The 19,747-nt window shown below is 38.5% G+C and overlaps 1 protein-coding gene across 10 annotated transcripts in view; it reads right to left on the bottom strand.

Annotated features, from left to right (window-relative positions):
* LOC134534339 (cyclic AMP-dependent transcription factor ATF-7-like) overlaps nucleotides 1-15,320 on the bottom strand; it is a 29,623-nt gene extending 14,303 nt beyond the window's left edge. Inside the window, exons 1-4 of one of the 10 annotated variants that reach the window (XM_063372739.1) lie at nucleotides 7,386-7,506; nucleotides 6,413-6,550; nucleotides 5,215-5,284; nucleotides 3,915-4,005 (exon numbers count right to left, since the gene is read on the bottom strand). In XM_063372739.1, coding sequence (XP_063228809.1) covers nucleotides 3,915-4,005; nucleotides 5,215-5,265 — 142 coding nt within the window. In that variant the 5' untranslated portion in view covers nucleotides 5,266-5,284; nucleotides 6,413-6,550; nucleotides 7,386-7,506. The other 9 variants (XM_063372741.1, XM_063372737.1, XM_063372744.1 and 6 more) reach the window with 9 other exon arrangements.
* Between the last annotated feature and the right edge of the window lie 4,427 nt (nucleotides 15,321-19,747).

Raw genomic sequence — 19,747 nt, 5'->3', positions numbered from 1 at the left:
ATCATAACAAATAAAACATAAAGCACAGATAAATCACTAATTTTATAAACAAGCTCGTGAAAATACATGGGAAATTTACTGATAAATAAACATTTACTTCCAGAAAGCTAAAAATATACCTACCATTTTTCATAAAGCGCTATGTTATATATTTGACTATGCAAAATATTTTGCACATTAAAATTACACTATTTAACCAAAACAGAAAACATATATTTTACAATTTTCTAACAGTCAATTGTTCTTACCCCTACAGATATTTTCATCTGAACAGCTAGATGAGATTTATATGACGTTCTAATAAACTTATAGTTAGATAATGAATAAAGGTATTATGTATGTAAAACAAAAAAGAACTGTTAGAATAATATTTTTAAAAAACCTCAGAATCTTGCAGATCATTTTTAAAAGTTCTTAAATCTTACCTCTAACATGTAAATACATGTATTCATTCTTACGTTTTTACCTAAAAAAAATAAATTATTTTTCTTTTAAATAAATGTCTTCATAAGCACACACACATATGGATGCCACTTGTAAATCTAACTCTGTGTTAGCTAGCCAGCATGCTACTCTTCAGCTGCCTCAACATTCACTATCAATGTGCTCCACAAATAAACAACTCTTTAATGAGCAAATGAAAGACTTCTTATCTCGACATGCTTTCTCTTCTGTCAATGAATATTAGTTATTATGAATAAAAAAATGAAAACACGTAATCGTAAATTACGTTCGGTGCATTTTTCTCTCCTATTCTTAGTTCTTATTTACATGCAGATATGCCCATCGACCACACATGCTGGAAGCCTGAAAGAGATATTTGTTTATATGCACATGACATACCTTGTCCAATATCTTTGTAAAAACTTGTGCGCACAAAAAAAAAAAAATATTTAATGGCTCACAATAACCTAAATGAAATTTCATCACAGCAGAATGATAAAATGCATATAACTTCTTGTGGTCACAAAATATATTCAACAGTCCTCCACTGAGTCTTTCTTTTTATCAACCGACTTGAACTGAGTGCAACATAGTTTTTTTTTAAATAACAAAACAATTCAAGCCTTACATAATTTACAATTTAAAAAAAAAAAGGCATTATAATTATTTAAAAAAATTAAAAAAAAGTTAATGTGTACAGGTGCAATAAATAGATAGGCATTAATGAGATTTGTGTGCTTGTGTAAAATGGGTAAAATAAAAAGTGACATATGTTACGACCAGGCAACTACGCGAGCGTAGACGCACACCAAGCAGTCAACCACTCAGTTCTGCTCCAGCTGCCAGGCACGTTACACAACTGTTACGACTGCCCGACCGCTAACTTCTCTGGGCTATCTGCCTCACGCGCAACGAGATAAGGCAGCTTCTCAAATGAGATTTTCCCAGCTAGCTTCGCACGGTTCTGAAATATTTACAAACAAGCAAACAAGAAATATGAAGCTTACATTTCCTCTTGCCTCCCGCAGACATTCTTTTGAACTGCCACATCCCAAACTGCTTGCAGCCAAAATGACACACGTTTCCAAGATCCTGTTTGTACGACGTATGAGCCCATTATTACTGACGTTATCTACAGAGATAATGTTAAAAAAAGATAGCATTTACGAGAGCACTTTCTTATCAATTTTTTTTTTTATTTATTATTTCATTCCTGCAAACCACAAACCTCCAAAGAAAGTGAATAGGCCTACATACTGTTTCACTTGTGCAATGTAAATGATTACTGACTCCATGTGTGAGCATATGCATGCATGTATAAAATGTTACTACGAACATCTTAGGATGAACAACCAATATATGCAAAAAAATATTGTAAACTAAATTAGAATGAAATAAGTTTTTTTTATTATTATTTTGAAACAGGGATTATAAACTCCAGGTAACCACGCATCTCTTCAACATTTCAACGAGGTATTTTTCCTTTCTACTTGAATAATATTTTCACCCTAAAGCAGAAAATCTCCCTAAATTAAACTTACCATAAAACTATAACAATTAAAAAATCTTTAAAATCTTTATTTTTCTGAATCATATTATTGTAATTATTTATAATTTTTTTTTTATTTCAGTCTTCTATGATTATTATTATATACGTCCTTTTTTTTCATGTTTGTGTATATTTGTGACTATTTTTATATAATATAAATAATAAATGACTAATATATGACATAATCAATACCATTATGTGAAAACAACTGTATTGCCTAATCAAGGAAAGTAAAAATTAATAAAAACAACAACCTGTGAAAATGTGAATTGTGATATACCTACTCAAATATAATAATGAGGTATGACATATTATTGTAAGCCTATAAAGTTATGCACACTACAATGAAATAAATATATTTAATGATTTCTTGTGTGTGTATATGAGTTATGTGCGTGTGTGTGTGCGTGTGCGTGCACGCGCATATACGCACGCACCTCAAAGCAGTGTTGGCGAGTACGTAGCAACAGGAAGGTACTTGTGGCTATGCATGTTCTTCAGATAGGAGAAAAAGCAATGTAAACACCTGACTGCCACATTGGCTCATAATTTATTAGTTTACCATATCAACCTTTCATGCCCCCTCACTGTAAGCCTATCCAAGAATCCGTGAATAACAGTGTGAACTACAAACACTTTTAAACCAGCTGGCCACACTGCAATGAAATGGGAAAGTTGACGACAATACGAATAGCAAATTTCTAGATGCCATCTATACAATAGCGTAAGTATTCAAATTTTCGGCCGGTGGATATCAGAAAAGTGAACAAACCTAAATGTTACTGACACATTAGGACTATAAGGGTTTTGTGGACATTGTCCAAGGTTACTCAGTTTCTAGGTTCTAGCCGTGTCAGAGACGTAGAGTTCGCAGACATTTCAGTCAAAACTGCAGTTGCCATCTTCGAGGAAGCATTGTTCTAACGAGTGTGTCGGAGATTCTCTTGCTTCTAAACACTCTCACCTGAGAGGCGAGTATGTTATCATATTAACAAACAGCCAGTTATTCTCAGGAGCCAACACAGAGCTATACGTAACAAAATAATTTTTTGTAAGCGAGTAATGAAATTCAGACACTGGCAAGAATGTTTATTTTACTTAATTTAACTTATTTACTTATTTTATGTGGCAAAATTAAGGCATGCTTGGCTTGTCTTACACTAAACCACATGAATATTTACAAAGTAGGCTCATAATTGAAACTATAGAAATAAACACTGAAATGTACTTACTAAAACAATAAATTACACACTAAATTCACAAATCACTAGTGAATATAAAAATAACAAACAAAATTAGCAAATGATATAAAGATGACTAATCTTGTTATCTAGCATGTTCGAAATTCATAATGGAGTTTAAAAAGGTTGTTTAAACATCTATATAATACTAAAATTTTAATGGTATTAACATATTTAGTAACAGAACATTTTATAAAATCTAACCAAGACAAAATCAATTATAAAAATACTAAAACTTGTTTTTTATATAATAAATCATACACACGCATAGTTGATCTCACAGCTAAACCTGAGCATCGAAGTTCAGCAAGTACTACGTGGATAATGTTTCCTTAAACATTAAAAGGGAATTTTGAAGTCCGATGGACTCTGGTGGTTCGTTACAGGCAACGCAACGGTCACAGAAAAATATTTTGAGTACGCAGCGGTGTTGTGTCGGGAATTGAGCAAAGAACAATTCCTCTTGAGAACGTGTGCCCATGCCACGACGTGAACCGATGTACTGAAACTTGTCAGCACGGACACCGTGCCATTTACGTTTTCTTAAGGAGCAAAAGGCAATGGGATAGTCGTCTTTTGTGAAGCTTCAACCGAGCTGACACGGGCAGACGTGCTCGTGACTCCCTCAGTTGAAATGAAACGCGCGCACACACCCAACGGGCGGTCCGAAGCCAACTCACCGACGAACGTGTAGTTCTGCCCGTTGCCCAGGTTCAGCGCCATCTCGTGCTTCTTCTTGTGGACTACCAAGTGGCCGCCGTCCTCAAACTGCTGTCGGCAAACAACCACTTTGTTGCTCGCACCCTCCCGTGCAGACGACAACCCAGCAGTTTTAAAACAACCCCATACTTCGTTGCCTTCACCACCATCGCAAAATACCTCGAGAAAATAACTGTGTTAAATAGTTAATGGACTTAAATTTATTTCGTTAATCAGTTCAATTCTTAAAGATAAGCCCATAATGTCCAGAACTATATCTGGCACACATATCTAACCCAAGCGTGGTGTCATGCTGAAATTTATAGCCCTAACATTTAAATTGATCACTAATTACATTTTCTTTATAAGTTCAAAGAAAGACAGTACAACATACATCTTAAGTTTAAAATTGAGATGCTAAGTATTAAAAAAAAATATTCAAAATGTTTCTTATATATACCTATATATCAATTTAATCATGTTGCCAGAAATTCGCCAATTATACTGCGCCTGAACACAGCATTGTTTGTCGCCAAGTCGGAAACGAAAGAACATTGAAATACCTGCGTTATCCATTACTTGTAAGCTAAGTCCTTATTAAGGAATTTTAAGGATAATTATGGAAATTTAAGAACCCTTATTCAATTAAAGGCAAATTAAGGAATTTTTTAAGAATATTAAGGAGGTTCAAACCTTGCACTTTAGCCAAAACTGGAAAGCCAGAGTTTGAGATATTTATGTTAAAAGCCAGGGGAACACGGACGTACAAACACATTTTATCATTTTTTTACTCACTATAAAATGCCCAGTGCTTCTACACACACACCCAGGTATCAGGGCAGCTTGAAGGTGCAAATAATAAAGTTGTACTTTCCACTTACCTAAACGTACATATGAAACATAATTCATAGAGCATGTTTGGAAACTTATGGGGCCTAACTTATTGGGTGGCAGGGAAGTTCAAAACAAGCAAATATTTTTTTAAGGAACATACATCCGGAAACGCAAAAAAATATATATATTTCATTTTATTAATCAATTTTTTTTTTCTGTTTGGAAAAAGGAGGGACTTTCAGCATTTACCTAAATCAAAATTCATTCCTCTACACCTGAATAAAAAAATTGAAGTAGGCCTTAAATTGGTCTTACCACATAAAAAAAATATTTTCTTATGGAAGCCTAGATTAAGTATTAAGTTATGACTATAACAGTGATATCAATCATAAAAAATCAGAAAAAAACAATTTAACACCAGCCTTTAGGTCCAGAATTGCCACTCACCATGTTACAACCTGGTGCATCACATGAGTGCGACTTCTCTGGCTCTTCCATGATGCAACTCTTGTGTGTTCTGTAAAGTAAAAGTCACGAGGTAACCTCACGGCAGTGATTTCCAGCCCCAGGTGTCGAGTGTACGTCCCGAGGGGCACAGACAGATTCTTGTGAGCCAAGAATCCATCTATACTATCATAAAACTATAGTTTTACCTGTTTGTTTGTTCGAGGTTGACGCAAAAACTACTGGACCAATTTAGATGAAACCTTTTGTGTGTAAAAGCTTATGATTAGACGTAAAAATTGGTGTGCATTTTATCTCGTTATGATGACAATAAAACCACATTTTCTTTAGAACCAACTGCTACCAATATAAGGTGAGATTCCCATTCCAAGTTCATTTTAGATTAAAGGGGGCTTTTTTTCAGTGGCCCTTGCACTAGAAGCCACACGGGCGGAGCTGTAATATATCGTAATAAAAGATTAGCGAGATTTGAGAAAATACCGTCATTTCATTGGCGACGGTTTCTTTGTTGTCATGGCTACGGGCTTTTGCATTGTTGATGCCTTCTGCGTATCCATGGCAACGGCTCTCGCAACGACAGTGGAGCGCCCGCGAGGAGCAGCGTGTGTTCTGCCTGCAGATTGCCGTAGCGAAGCATGGGTACTCCGGCTCGTACAAAGTGGAACTATTAGAATACTTATTGCCAAACCATATCAAAGAAGTGTAGGTATCTTAATACAACGTTGTGAGAAAGAGAAAAAAAAAACACTTAATTGCTGTTATTTAACTTCCACGTGGCTTTAACAGCACATGAAATAACATTTAAAGGTAAATGAGCTGGTGAAATCACATTTCAAAATGTTTGTGGTATAAGCTTCCTGCTATAGCTGCTTCCATCATAAACCCAGAAAATGTCCATGTTTTCGACGCAGGCAGATATGGCTGGGTAGCATTCCAGGAAAAGGGAAGTCCCATCCGGGATATGGAGCTTTAGGAGAATATAAGGGTCAATGTAAGTGGATAAGAAAAATTAGTAGTGGGCACTGGTGGGTAGAGGAAATAGGAAAAACTGGAAATATACATAATTATGGAAAAAGGGAGACACTGGGTAGGAACAGCGGTAGTAAAATGTAAATATGGCTGCGAGCAATAACTGAAAGCTACACGAATTCTAGAGCGTAAGTTGCTGCAGTGGCAGTACCTGTCTTGTCTTTGCGGGTGGAACGCATGGTCTGGAGTAAAAGATGTCCAGCTAAAAGGAGGCTACGGCTTGAAACATGGGCGTAAGTGGCTGAATGGGAGAAAGGCCGCCGGACCGGATGGTAACAGCTACCTCGAGCTGAGGGGCAAGAAAGTATGTAGATATTTGAGGTCACTGTTTGCCATGTCACTTGAGAACGGGAACTTACCGAAGCTGTGGAAGGAGGCAGTGGGGACAGGGTAAACCCTCCAAGCTACAGACTAGTCAGCCTGACATCTAGCGTGGGTAACGTAATGGAAAGTCTCATAGCTCTATGTGTTGAAACTGACAGATTGGGGTGGTATGATATGGCAGGCAGGGAGACTTCACTGTGGAACATGGATGTCTGGGAGGTAGAGGGTCTGGTGAAAGTAAAATATGAAGGAAAGCAGGTGGATGCAGGCTTTGTGCATTTCTGAGGCTTTTGAAATGAATTTGCATGGAAGATCAATTCAGAAGGTTGAAATTTCAGTAAGTGTAAGTAGGATGGTAAACTGGGTGTGATAGTTTCTACAGTTGTGGAGAATAAAGGGGATGACTCCTTGACACTGGGTGAAAGCCCCACTGCGGTTAAAGTTCTGTATTACGTACCCAAACCTATCCCTTGATCCCAATGGCATGATCCTGAATACATTGATCCCGTGGTACATGATGCTTGCTGTATTAATTTAGTGCATCAAAAGATCCTGGATACAACAAAAATTGTGATGTAGCAATGAATTATGATCGTATTATCAGCTCAAATAAAATTCTGAAAAAAAAAAATTTTTTACTTCGTAACATTGTATAGTTATATTTTTGTTATGTCCATGATCTTTCGACGTACTAAATTAAAACAGCAAGCATAATGTACCAGAGGATCAAACATACAGGATCATGCCATCAGTATAAAGGAATTACATACGTAATACAGAATAATTACATCATAACCAACATGCTTCATGCTGAACTGCCATAGGTGTCAACACACAGCTTAGTTGCTGTATTCTGTAAGCAAAACCTTCATGACAATAAAAAAAAATGCATTGTTTACACAAATGTCACATTTAAGTTATATTTCACCTATGGCAATACGTACAATCTATGATAAATTAGAAATTTCCACAATTTTTGACTTTAACCAATGAAACGAAGAATGAGGCAATATTTTGATTTTCTGATTGGCCAAGGCCACGTTGTTATTCGGTTTCTTTTAAGTTCATAAACATTTAATGTATTGACACTTACATCGGAACTTAATTACCGCAACACTCCAGGCACCAGTGTCACTATTTTTATGTTTAAAATATTGCGAATTAAATAGAAAAGAGTGAAATTCAACCAAAAAACCTACAGGTGTTCAAACCGTTATTCATTTGTTACTGTACTAACTTCTAGTGCAGCCTGGTGGTATTTCTTGTAATCATAAGACGCAAACTTAAAAGTTTACATCTCTCTAAAAAATATCATATTTTGTTAAATATTTATAAAATGAGATCTAAATTACTATAAATGACTAAGTAATCAAGCGGCGCATATACACATATATAATGTAATATTAAATTATTACATTTTCTTTACAAATTACATTTTAAAAATTGAATAATTTTAATGAATGCTACTGATAGTTGTGTAAAATTAAAACAACTATATATTTAAACGTTTTGGTATTATCGACTTATAATTAGAATGTGATATCAGATAATTAATTAGTCCCGTACATTAGTAAGTTATAAGTGTAAAACCAATTTCATATAACTATGACGATAGAAAATGAACTGCCGCACATCGCATACCTCAGACAGGAGAGTAGGCATTTTAGTGTTTAGCTGCCGACCTCCGTATAATCGAGCTCACTGTGCGAGGGGCGGCGGTAAAATTGACATGATAAACGATAAACTTTATAAACGGTTTGATTAACAGAATTTGTATATACATGTATAATGCAACTTATTACTATCTATTCCCTACACATGTGTTCCCACCTGACAGAAATCGGATAAAAAAAACCTGTTGTGTCGAGGGACAACTTGTTGCTCCTGTAAGCAACAGCAAATGAACAAAATAGAATGCAACAGCATATGTGTGAAACAGCCCTTATTGTTAGTTAATATAATAAAAGCTTTCATCTAGGCCACTATGTAACATTGCTGGTGTATTCAATTCCTTCAGCATTAATACTAGCTTTTTGATGCAAAGCAAATATCAATCTGAATGTTTAAAATATTTGCAAAGTCAAATCAAATTACAAATTAAAAATACATTACAAAAACAAATATTTTCAGCAAAGATGTATTTAACTTGTTTTACAAAATACAGGATTCAGGTAAAAAAAACTTGTTAACACATGTTTTAACTAATCAAATGCTTAACCAATTTGGCCCTATATATTCCTATAACATCATTTTTTAAAAAAAGATAAAATTACAAGCATTACATAGGTGAAAATTTTGCAGCAACCATACATGAAAGCAAAAGGAAAAATTATTTAAAAAAAAAAAAATCCTTTAAATGCTCATGCATGCAGAAACTGCTATAGCCACATGCTGAAGTCATCAAAATGATGGACCCACAAGGAATATACTAAGTGTGTTGGTGTGCCAAGGTAAACTTTATGTTAGTGAAACTATCACACATTTTGTAAATTTGAATACTCATAACAAAATATTATAGCAACTTCAACAAAACTACCTTTAATTTGTTAGCCAGTAAAATTGTGTTGGGTTGTGTAACCAGTACAACTGTTGTGCTGTTACTATTTTCATAATGCACAGAAAGTTATGACTTATTTAATGATATTATTATTTATAAAATCTTATTATTTTGATTGTTATTATTATTATTATGAAATTTTATTATTTAATTTGTATATTGTTCGCCCGCAAAAGTTATTTAAATATATTTTTATTAATTATGTATATCTACGAGAGCTATGCTCTATGACCTGAAATGGAATTATATGGACAGTCAATTGAGTATACCCCTCTAAGGACTAATGAACTTAACGAATAAACGATGATTTTATTCGGGGTATTACTTAAAGAAATTTTCATTGTTGGAAATTTTCGTTTTAAATTTACCGCATTTTTGTGTTTTCAATTGTATTAATAAGTGTTATTTACGGTATTTATATTGTAAATTACGCTAACCGATTTTGGTTTCGGCCAATGAGAGGCCGTGTTTTAGATGTGAGGCGTCTAGAACGTATTAATTAGGAGGTTGGTTGTATGAAGGCGTCTGATGCCGATGCAAAGGCGCGAGGCCTATTTTAAATTTGAAATATAGCTAGCTAGATTATGCCATCCGACACTCAGGATGAGCTTAAACGACGTATAAATAAATAATGTGTAAGATTATAAGGGCATATTCTGACGGATATGTTATTAGGAGTGAAAATCTGTAAGTAAAGATCTTGCATTTTGTATCGCCCATAGACATACCCAGCTGTATGTAATTTCGTCGTAAATAACTCCGATTTGACTACAAACTGATTAGTTTTCACGTAAAAGGTGTCAATTATCCTGAACTACGTCATGAATTGTTATTTCCAAGATTTAAATTATTATTTTATTTTGTGATACCCAGAGGTGAAATGGGAGTACAAGTTTCGTGTCTCTACCATATAAACTGAGTTAAGCCAAGGCAAATACGAACCCAAATATAAACATAAATAGTAATCATACTAATTATTAATTGTGCTATGATTTCAAACATTTTTCTGTTATGTAAGAATGCGTCCGTAAAAAAATATCATTTGATTGATTTTCTAAACTTACACTAACGAACTTTTGTGAACGATTCATGTGTGCTACGTATTTTCCTGATGTTTTAATTTACATAAGCGCATATCCACGAGTCATGTTCAGTATCGTTAGGATTGTTTTTCTGTGATTTTTTTTTTATCTAATTATATTAATATTGATTTTTATCTCTACACATATGTTAGTTGTCCCTGATGAATAGCAATTTTTATTATTAATAAAAACCTGAATTCTATCCCTATGTGTTGATATATGTTACCTAGCTACCTGTGTCCAAGAGTGTGTGTTTTATGATAAATAACATTTTTTTTTTGCATGTTTCTAAGGGTCAGAGTACAAGAGCATAACAGTACCATTGACACATATATATATGTCTATATATATATTTTGAAAAATAGATGACAGCCAGTGTATATCGTCCCGACAACACACACACACAACAAAAGGGTCTATATATAAATAAACGAGTACTATTAATGGTACTGGCACCAGCAGTAAGAACACACCGAAGAAGTTTAGCAGCAGTATAGTATAGAAAGTGGCGCACATAAACGTGGGGCCCGAGTGTGTTGACACTGAGTTGTCACACCTTATTTCAAGTTGTCATTTGATCCTGCATAGTGTATCTAATCTAGTATAATAACATGGCACACAACCACCCCACATACTCGCTCAGGAGTAGGCATGACAGTATGTGTGAAGACTGCGATAACACAGGGAATTCAGGAAGTGACACGGCGACATCATCAGCAGGGGGTTCACCAGGGAACACTTGTGTGGAGGGACCTAGTGATCACTCTACCACCGTGGCTGAGAGGTTAGGGCGGCCCACGTCACCAGCAACAGGGGAGCAGGAGGAAAGGGAGGCCACTGTCCCTAACATCACACCATTGCCAGATAATACTTCTACATCACCTGTGACACTGGAAGCACTCATGCAATTATTACGGCAGAGTAATACTCAACTAAATGCGAAATTAGAACAGAACAATACTCAAATGGAGCAGCATAATGCATCCCTAAATGCAAAATTAGAACAGAACAATACTCAAATGGAGCAGCATAATGCATCCCTAAATGCAAAATTAGAACAGAACAATACTCAAATGGGGAGGCTTACGACTGAGTTGGGAGCGCTGAGGGATCAGACCAACTCAGGATTAAAGAGCCTGGAACACAGCATTGAGGTTAGGCTGGCCCAGCAACACGAACAGGTCCAGCAGATATCTGAGCAGGTATCACAGAACAGTAGTCGTGTGGACAGTCTGGAGACTCATGTAACATCCATACGAAACATGATCTCAAATGAACACCAGGGACAAGCTAGTGCTAGGGAGGAGGTGCGAGGACATCTCCAGCATCTCGAACATAGACTGGAGGACATGGAGGTGGCTACTGCCACACTACGAGATAGAATCGAGCACCTTAGTGTACACCCCAGTCCCAGGAGTGAGTCAGCTGACCGCCAAGCTCATGTACCGTCACACACAGCCCCTGTGTCAACTGTACCGACTGCCCCAGTAGACAGGCAACCGTACCCCAGTGAGATGTACACAATTCCACTGCTACCCATCCACAATCATCCTACCGTTCAAATGGATCTGCCCAGAGAAACCCCTGTATTGAGCCCATCCAACATTGATGCGGCCACGCTCATGCACCATCCAGCTAAGCATTGGGCAGAAGCTATGCCCACGTTTGCTGGCAGAGCTACAGAGAACCCCATCCGTTTTCTGAAAAGATTTGAGGAATACACCTCAACCTTTCATTTGAGAGATACAGAGATACTGAAGTGTCTCAACAGCGCCCTGAAAGGACCGGCATTTTACTGGTGGGAGATGCTGAGTGCATCAACGCATAGTTACGCCCAGTTCCAGTCCCTGTTCCACAACCAGTATTGGAACATCCGAATACAGAGTCACCTCCGTGCACAGCTTCACACGGAGAAGTATGACCCAAGGAAGTGCGCGTCCTTGGAAGCGCATCTATCAGCAATGTTTGAGAAGACACGCTACTTGGATCAGCCCATGACGGATGATGAATTCATCGCGGCCATCCTCACGCAGCTTCCACTCAAGTATCAGAAGCAGTTGTCAGGCCTGCCGTACCGTGATGTGACAGAGTTCCGCGAGCGCCTTCTCAATTATGATAAACTTGAGAAAATGGACAGAGCACCCAATACCAAGGAGGAGAGTGAGAGGGTATCACAGCCCCACCGACAACAGCCAGTCCACAACTACTGGCAGAATCGCGAGGGAAAACCCAAGGAGCTCAGACAGGCAGCGGTAAACACAATGAACTGGCAGCCAAGAGGAGGAGGACCTAGCCGGAACGATCAATACCAGACAGGCTACAGGAAGACCCCCTATTACAAGAGAAAGACGTGGTGGTCCAACTCCAGGAATTACCACAGCGATGACGAAGCAAACCACCGCCGGAGGCAGGGGGACTACCGACACAACAAGCGAAGATCATTCTCGCCAGAGTCACGGCCACCCAGGGAGTCAGCAGACAGCCGTCGGAGAGCATCGTCAGAAGACGAGCTGGAGTACTGCAAGAAGTACCGCCGTACCGACGAGCCCCGCTACAACGGCAAACCTGAGGACTACCGCCCGCCATACCACTATGCCCCCAGGACTCACGAGACGAGTGGCGGCCATGCCCAGAACAGCCACCTCTCGTACAACCGGAACACACAGATGACAGCATTCCCACCACCATTTGCTGCACCGTCTACATCTCAGCAGACGACGTACTACAACCAGGGACCAGCAAATCAGGTGGCAGCAGAATTCAAAGCTGCTGTGTCTGAAGCAGCAGGGAACCGACAGTGAAATCGTCAAGAAGGAGCCAGATCACCAGCTCCAGGTGGACGTGCCAACACTGGCACGTTAAACTATTAAGGATCTCTGTACGATCAACCCTGAATTTATACCCCATTGTGACAAGGAGCCCGAAAGGACAAGACTACCCACCGGAGAAGAAGTGGAAGCATTCGTAAGAATGAAGCTCACAGCAGAAGCTGATGTACGAAGAAGAAGGAAACCAGCATCCAAATTATCTAAATTTAATCTCGGCGACCTTGTGCTCAAGAAAACATCTCCTGTCAGCAAGGCATGGGAGAATGTCACCAGGAAATTATTTTTGCTTTTCGACGGACCATATGTCATAACTGACATAGTTCAAGAGAACTGTTATGCTCTGAAAGACCCATCTACAGGCCGACCAGTAGGCCGGTATAATATTTCGCAGTTGAGAGCCTACAAGAAACCTGTGTCCCAGTGAACAAGTTCGACACAAGCTAGTGAAACACCTGTATAGTACGAGTATAGGTACTATAACAGCTGAGCGCAATCGGAATGTCTAGGTCAGAGCCAGGACCTGACCAGTATAAATGTGAAAGGTATTAAATGGTTACTGTGTAATTTGATACGCCATGTGAGGCGTATTGCAACCACTGACAGGTACCTAATGTGTAGCGGAAGTGTGATACCCGCTTGGTACATTATCGTCGCGTCGATGCGGAAGTGCAATTCCCGCTTATTATTGCCTGTAGTGAGGTGAAGTGAAATGCCACCCACACAGATGTAATGAATCTTCGAATTTAATAGTGTATTATGTGTATAATATTGTTTGTCAGTTGGTCTGCATTATTCTTCGTGTGAGTATAAGTTCACTAACAGTAATACCTGAATCTATGTAATGAGATGCGCCTATCTGTAAGTACTATCATACTAACTAGCAAAAGGAAATGTCAAGCTTGTGTGTTGTCGACTAACTTGTGTGAGTGAAGTATGGCCTAGCTGTGTAAACATGGGTGAGCACTGTTCTACAAAGCATCTAAGAAGCACATGAACACTTTGCAACTACTAGCATAATAATAATAAGGTTACCTTGAATTACTGATGTGGTTACTCCAATTTTTCCGAAGCACAACACACCACTGAATTTATTAAGAATCGCCGAGATTTATTTTTTTTTGTTATTAAACACTGCTGGAGAAGAAGATGGAAAAAAAATAATTATCTTTTTTTTTGCAAATTTAATACTCTTGTTTTACACGAATTCTATGATTGAAGTAGGGCTTTGCAAATGATCTCATAGGGTTGCATTCTGCCCTGAATGCAGAGTAGAAAAGTATGCATTCCTTTCGCATACAAATCCACTCAGTATTAGAAAGCTATTTCTTTAAATTAATTTGATTTGGTTATTTTAAATAATGATATTTATGAAATGATAACAAGATATATACGAGCGACTTTGTGTTATTTATTGTGAAAAAAAAAACCTATACAAAAGACTTTAATTTCATTCAACGTGGCACTTGAGATTTTGTTTGTTTATGTTTGTAATCGTCGAGTAGGCGAATATGATGTCAAACGAAGACCTGAAAAACTCAATGTCTAACAACTATGTCGCGGACTTAGTACACTGTTGCAGTAAATGTCAGCAGGCTGTATTATAAACAAGTACTAAGTTACTGCAAAATTGAGCCAGCCAGAAAAGAAAAAAAAAGAATTTTTTTTTTGCAAGCTATCGTGAAAGCATTTTTTTTTGTTTCACTTGGCTTTGTCAGGATAGAATTATCCTTTGCATCGAGATCATGAATCTCAAGTGATTTTAACAAGAAACAATTCCTATCAGAGAAATTTCTGAATGATATGAATACACAGTCAGGATCCTGCGAAGCCCGCATCGGATGCCTGAAAATGAAACTAATGGTTGAGATGAGAGGAAAACTGCTATACACTTTCCAAACAGCTGTTTGCGTTATATGAGAACCCAGCTGATTACAGAAAAAAAAAAAAATACTAACTTGCTAGAAGTGGTAGAAATAAAAGTTCACCAGACACTCGAGTAAAATAAAAGAAAAGGAAAGGCCGCCTTCGCCGAGCGATAAGCTGCGATAAAAGAGAGATAAAAGAGAAGGAAACACTGTGCGTTCCCTTTCCAAGCACAAGTTACACATGATGCGTGTACTTAAACGAAATCAAAACTATTGTTGATTTGTTTGCTAACATAAACAAATGCTTTTAATTATGTAATATATGAAATGTTCCTTGAAGTGATATTGTAAATATGATGTTATGTATATTATATGAGATGTTAGTGAGAATTATTAATTTTATCAATTGTTGATATTATGAAGTTATGAAAGATTGTGAGATGATGCTTATGGAAATTTACGAGATGCATAATGAAATTGTAAATAGAATAAAACAGGTACAACCTGAAGGCATAAGGATGCTTAACAATGATGTAAACAAACCATTTCATTAACATGAAAATCAGTTTAGTTAGTTATGCTTGAATGTTATCTAGCTAATGATACCTATTGTTAAGATGTAACAATTTCACTTTGAAAGTTATTGAATGTTTAGCCTAAGTTACTATACTTATTATTTAATATCTGATGTTATTTGATCCCATTAGTTACTATTTGTTTTAATAGTTAGTTTATACTGAACTGGCTTGTGGATAGGCTACGTTAAGCACAGAAGATGTCTTAGCCTGCCGACATTCGTGCGTTACAAGTGCACGATTCACACATGAGTGAAGAGTTTTAAGACTGTTTAAAGACCGGGACACTTGTTAGTTAAAATGTACACAATACGGTTCGCAACGGCTGTGTACCTATCAGTGATGGGACCCGACGAGTGCGTCCTTGTGAGATGGCGGTTCCGCCGACACGAGCAGCACCGCAGACGTCCCGACGCCGCCTCTCACGTGTTCGTGGGGTAGGGCGGCAGCTGCAGCCGCAGTTCGCCGCGGAGCTAGGAGCCGTGGTGTCCGGTGCTGCGAGCCGCCACACGCCAAACCCGCCGACGTCTGGTGTGGAGCAGGTGTTGGTGTTGGCCGCTTTGAGGTCGGGCGCTGTCCCGATGCCTCCTCAGCCGCCGCCGTGGATGTCGTTTGCACCGCGGGTGGACGTTGATCCACTGCCGTGACGTGTCCTGGAGAACGTCACATTGTTGACTCACATGTACATACACCCGTTACAGCCATATGAGATTGCTACTTACAGTAAGTATGTCCTCCCACGTCCCTCTCAACAGGAGCGGCTCAAGGGAGTAGACGCCGTCGGAGAGCTGCAGCAGGTCCAGCAGAGAAGATTTTGCGCGGGAAAACCCGTGGACCATTCGAGCGCAGGTCTGCTAGCGGCGACGACCCGATGCAAAGTGATTAAAATTGCGCGAATTGTCTGGTGTAACGGGCGAAATGACGATAGAAAAAAAAAATAAAAAGGAGGAGAAGAAGGAGCTCGGTCGCTCCAAGTTTTTTTTTTATGTGTGGTGCGCGCGCCGCTAGGCGACAAGGCTATTCGTTGTACATAGTGCGAGAGAGACGGTAAACTGCCAATCACATTGTACTGTTTTGAACAGGTCAACGATTGCAGTTCAATATGATTGACAAGGGCGGCAATTCTGTGCTGTTACTATTTTCATAATGCACAGAAAGTTATGACTTATTTAATGATATTATTATTTATAAAATCTTATTATTTTGATTGTTATTATTATTATTATGAAATTTTATTATTTAATTTGTATATTGTTCGCCCGCAAAAGTTATTTAAATATATTTTTATTAATTATGTATATCTACGAGAGCTATGCTCTATGACCTGAAATGGAATTATATGGACAGTCAATTGAGTATACCCCTCTAAGGACTAATGAACTTAACGAATAAACGATGATTTTATTCGGGGTATTACTTAAAGAAATTTTCATTGTTGGAAATTTTCGTTTTAAATTTACCGCATTTTTGTGTTTTCAATTGTATTAATAAGTGTTATTTACGGTATTTATATTGTAAATTACGCTAACCGATTTTGGTTTCGGCCAATGAGAGGCCGTGTTTTAGATGTGAGGCGTCTAGAACGTATTAATTAGGAGGTTGGTTGTATGAAGGCGTCTGATGCCGATGCAAAGGCGCGAGGCCTATTTTAAATTTGAAATATAGCTAGCTAGATTATGCCATCCGACACTCAGGATGAGCTTAAACGACGTATAAATAAATAATGTGTAAGATTATAAGGGCATATTCTGACGGATATGTTATTAGGAGTGAAAATCTGTAAGTAAAGATCTTGCATTTTGTATCGCCCATAGACATACCCAGCTGTATGTAATTTCGTCGTAAATAACTCCGATTTGACTACAAACTGATTAGTTTTCACGTAAAAGGTGTCAATTATCCTGAACTACGTCATGAATTGTTATTTCCAAGATTTAAATTATTATTTTATTTTGTGATACCCAGAGGTGAAATGGGAGTACAAGTTTCGTGTCTCTACCATATAAACTGAGTTAAGCCAAGGCAAATACGAACCCAAATATAAACATAAATAGTAATCATACTAATTATTAATTGTGCTATGATTTCAAACATTTTTCTGTTATGTAAGAATGCGTCCGTAAAAAAATATCATTTGATTGATTTTCTAAACTTACACTAACGAACTTTTGTGAACGATTCATGTGTGCTACGTATTTTCCTGATGTTTTAATTTACATAAGCGCATATCCACGAGTCATGTTCAGTATCGTTAGGATTGTTTTTCTGTGATTTTTTTTTTATCTAATTATATTAATATTGATTTTTATCTCTACACATATGTTAGTTGTCCCTGATGAATAGCAATTTTTATTATTAATAAAAACCTGAATTCTATCCCTATGTGTTGATATATGTTACCTAGCTACCTGTGTCCAAGAGTGTGTGTTTTATGATAAATAACATTTTTTTTTTGCATGTTTCTAAGGGTCAGAGTACAAGAGCATAACAGTACCATTGACACATATATATATGTCTATATATATATTTTGAAAAATAGATGACAGCCAGTGTATATCGTCCCGACAACACACACACACAACAAAAGGGTCTATATATAAATAAACGAGTACTATTAATGGTACTGGCACCAGCAGTAAGAACACACCGAAGAAGTTTAGCAGCAGTATAGTATAGAAAGTGGCGCACATAAACGTGGGGCCCGAGTGTGTTGACACTGAGTTGTCACACCTTATTTCAAGTTGTCATTTGATCCTGCATAGTGTATCTAATCTAGTATAATAACATGGCACACAACCACCCCACATACTCGCTCAGGAGTAGGCATGACAGTATGTGTGAAGACTGCGATAACACAGGGAATTCAGGAAGTGACACGGCGACATCATCAGCAGGGGGTTCACCAGGGAACACTTGTGTGGAGGGACCTAGTGATCACTCTACCACCGTGGCTGAGAGGTTAGGGCGGCCCACGTCACCAGCAACAGGGGAGCAGGAGGAAAGGGAGGCCACTGTCCCTAACATCACACCATTGCCAGATAATACTTCTACATCACCTGTGACACTGGAAGCACTCATGCAATTATTACGGCAGAGTAATACTCAACTAAATGCGAAATTAGAACAGAACAATACTCAAATGGAGCAGCATAATGCATCCCTAAATGCAAAATTAGAACAGAACAATACTCAAATGGAGCAGCATAATGCATCCCTAAATGCAAAATTAGAACAGAACAATACTCAAATGGGGAGGCTTACGACTGAGTTGGGAGCGCTGAGGGATCAGACCAACTCAGGATTAAAGAGCCTGGAACACAGCATTGAGGTTAGGCTGGCCCAGCAACACGAACAGGTCCAGCAGATATCTGAGCAGGTATCACAGAACAGTAGTCGTGTGGACAGTCTGGAGACTCATGTAACATCCATACGAAACATGATCTCAAATGAACACCAGGGACAAGCTAGTGCTAGGGAGGAGGTGCGAGGACATCTCCAGCATCTCGAACATAGACTGGAGGACATGGAGGTGGCTACTGCCACACTACGAGATAGAATCGAGCACCTTAGTGTACACCCCAGTCCCAGGAGTGAGTCAGCTGACCGCCAAGCTCATGTACCGTCACACACAGCCCCTGTGTCAACTGTACCGACTGCCCCAGTAGACAGGCAACCGTACCCCAGTGAGATGTACACAATTCCACTGCTACCCATCCACAATCATCCTACCGTTCAAATGGATCTGCCCAGAGAAACCCCTGTATTGAGCCCATCCAACATTGATGCGGCCACGCTCATGCACCATCCAGCTAAGCATTGGGCAGAAGCTATGCCCACGTTTGCTGGCAGAGCTACAGAGAACCCCATCCGTTTTCTGAAAAGATTTGAGGAATACACCTCAACCTTTCATTTGAGAGATACAGAGATACTGAAGTGTCTCAACAGCGCCCTGAAAGGACCGGCATTTTACTGGTGGGAGATGCTGAGTGCATCAACGCATAGTTACGCCCAGTTCCAGTCCCTGTTCCACAACCAGTATTGGAACATCCGAATACAGAGTCACCTCCGTGCACAGCTTCACACGGAGAAGTATGACCCAAGGAAGTGCGCGTCCTTGGAAGCGCATCTATCAGCAATGTTTGAGAAGACACGCTACTTGGATCAGCCCATGACGGATGATGAATTCATCGCGGCCATCCTCACGCAGCTTCCACTCAAGTATCAGAAGCAGTTGTCAGGCCTGCCGTACCGTGAT

This window comes from Bacillus rossius, chromosome 7 (assembly GCF_032445375.1).
Source record: "Bacillus rossius redtenbacheri isolate Brsri chromosome 7, Brsri_v3, whole genome shotgun sequence".
In the NCBI taxonomy this organism is placed as follows: domain Eukaryota; kingdom Metazoa; phylum Arthropoda; class Insecta; order Phasmatodea; family Bacillidae; genus Bacillus; species Bacillus rossius.
Note: the sequence above shows the minus strand (reverse complement) of the source record. Positions and strands in the feature narration are given on the sequence as shown.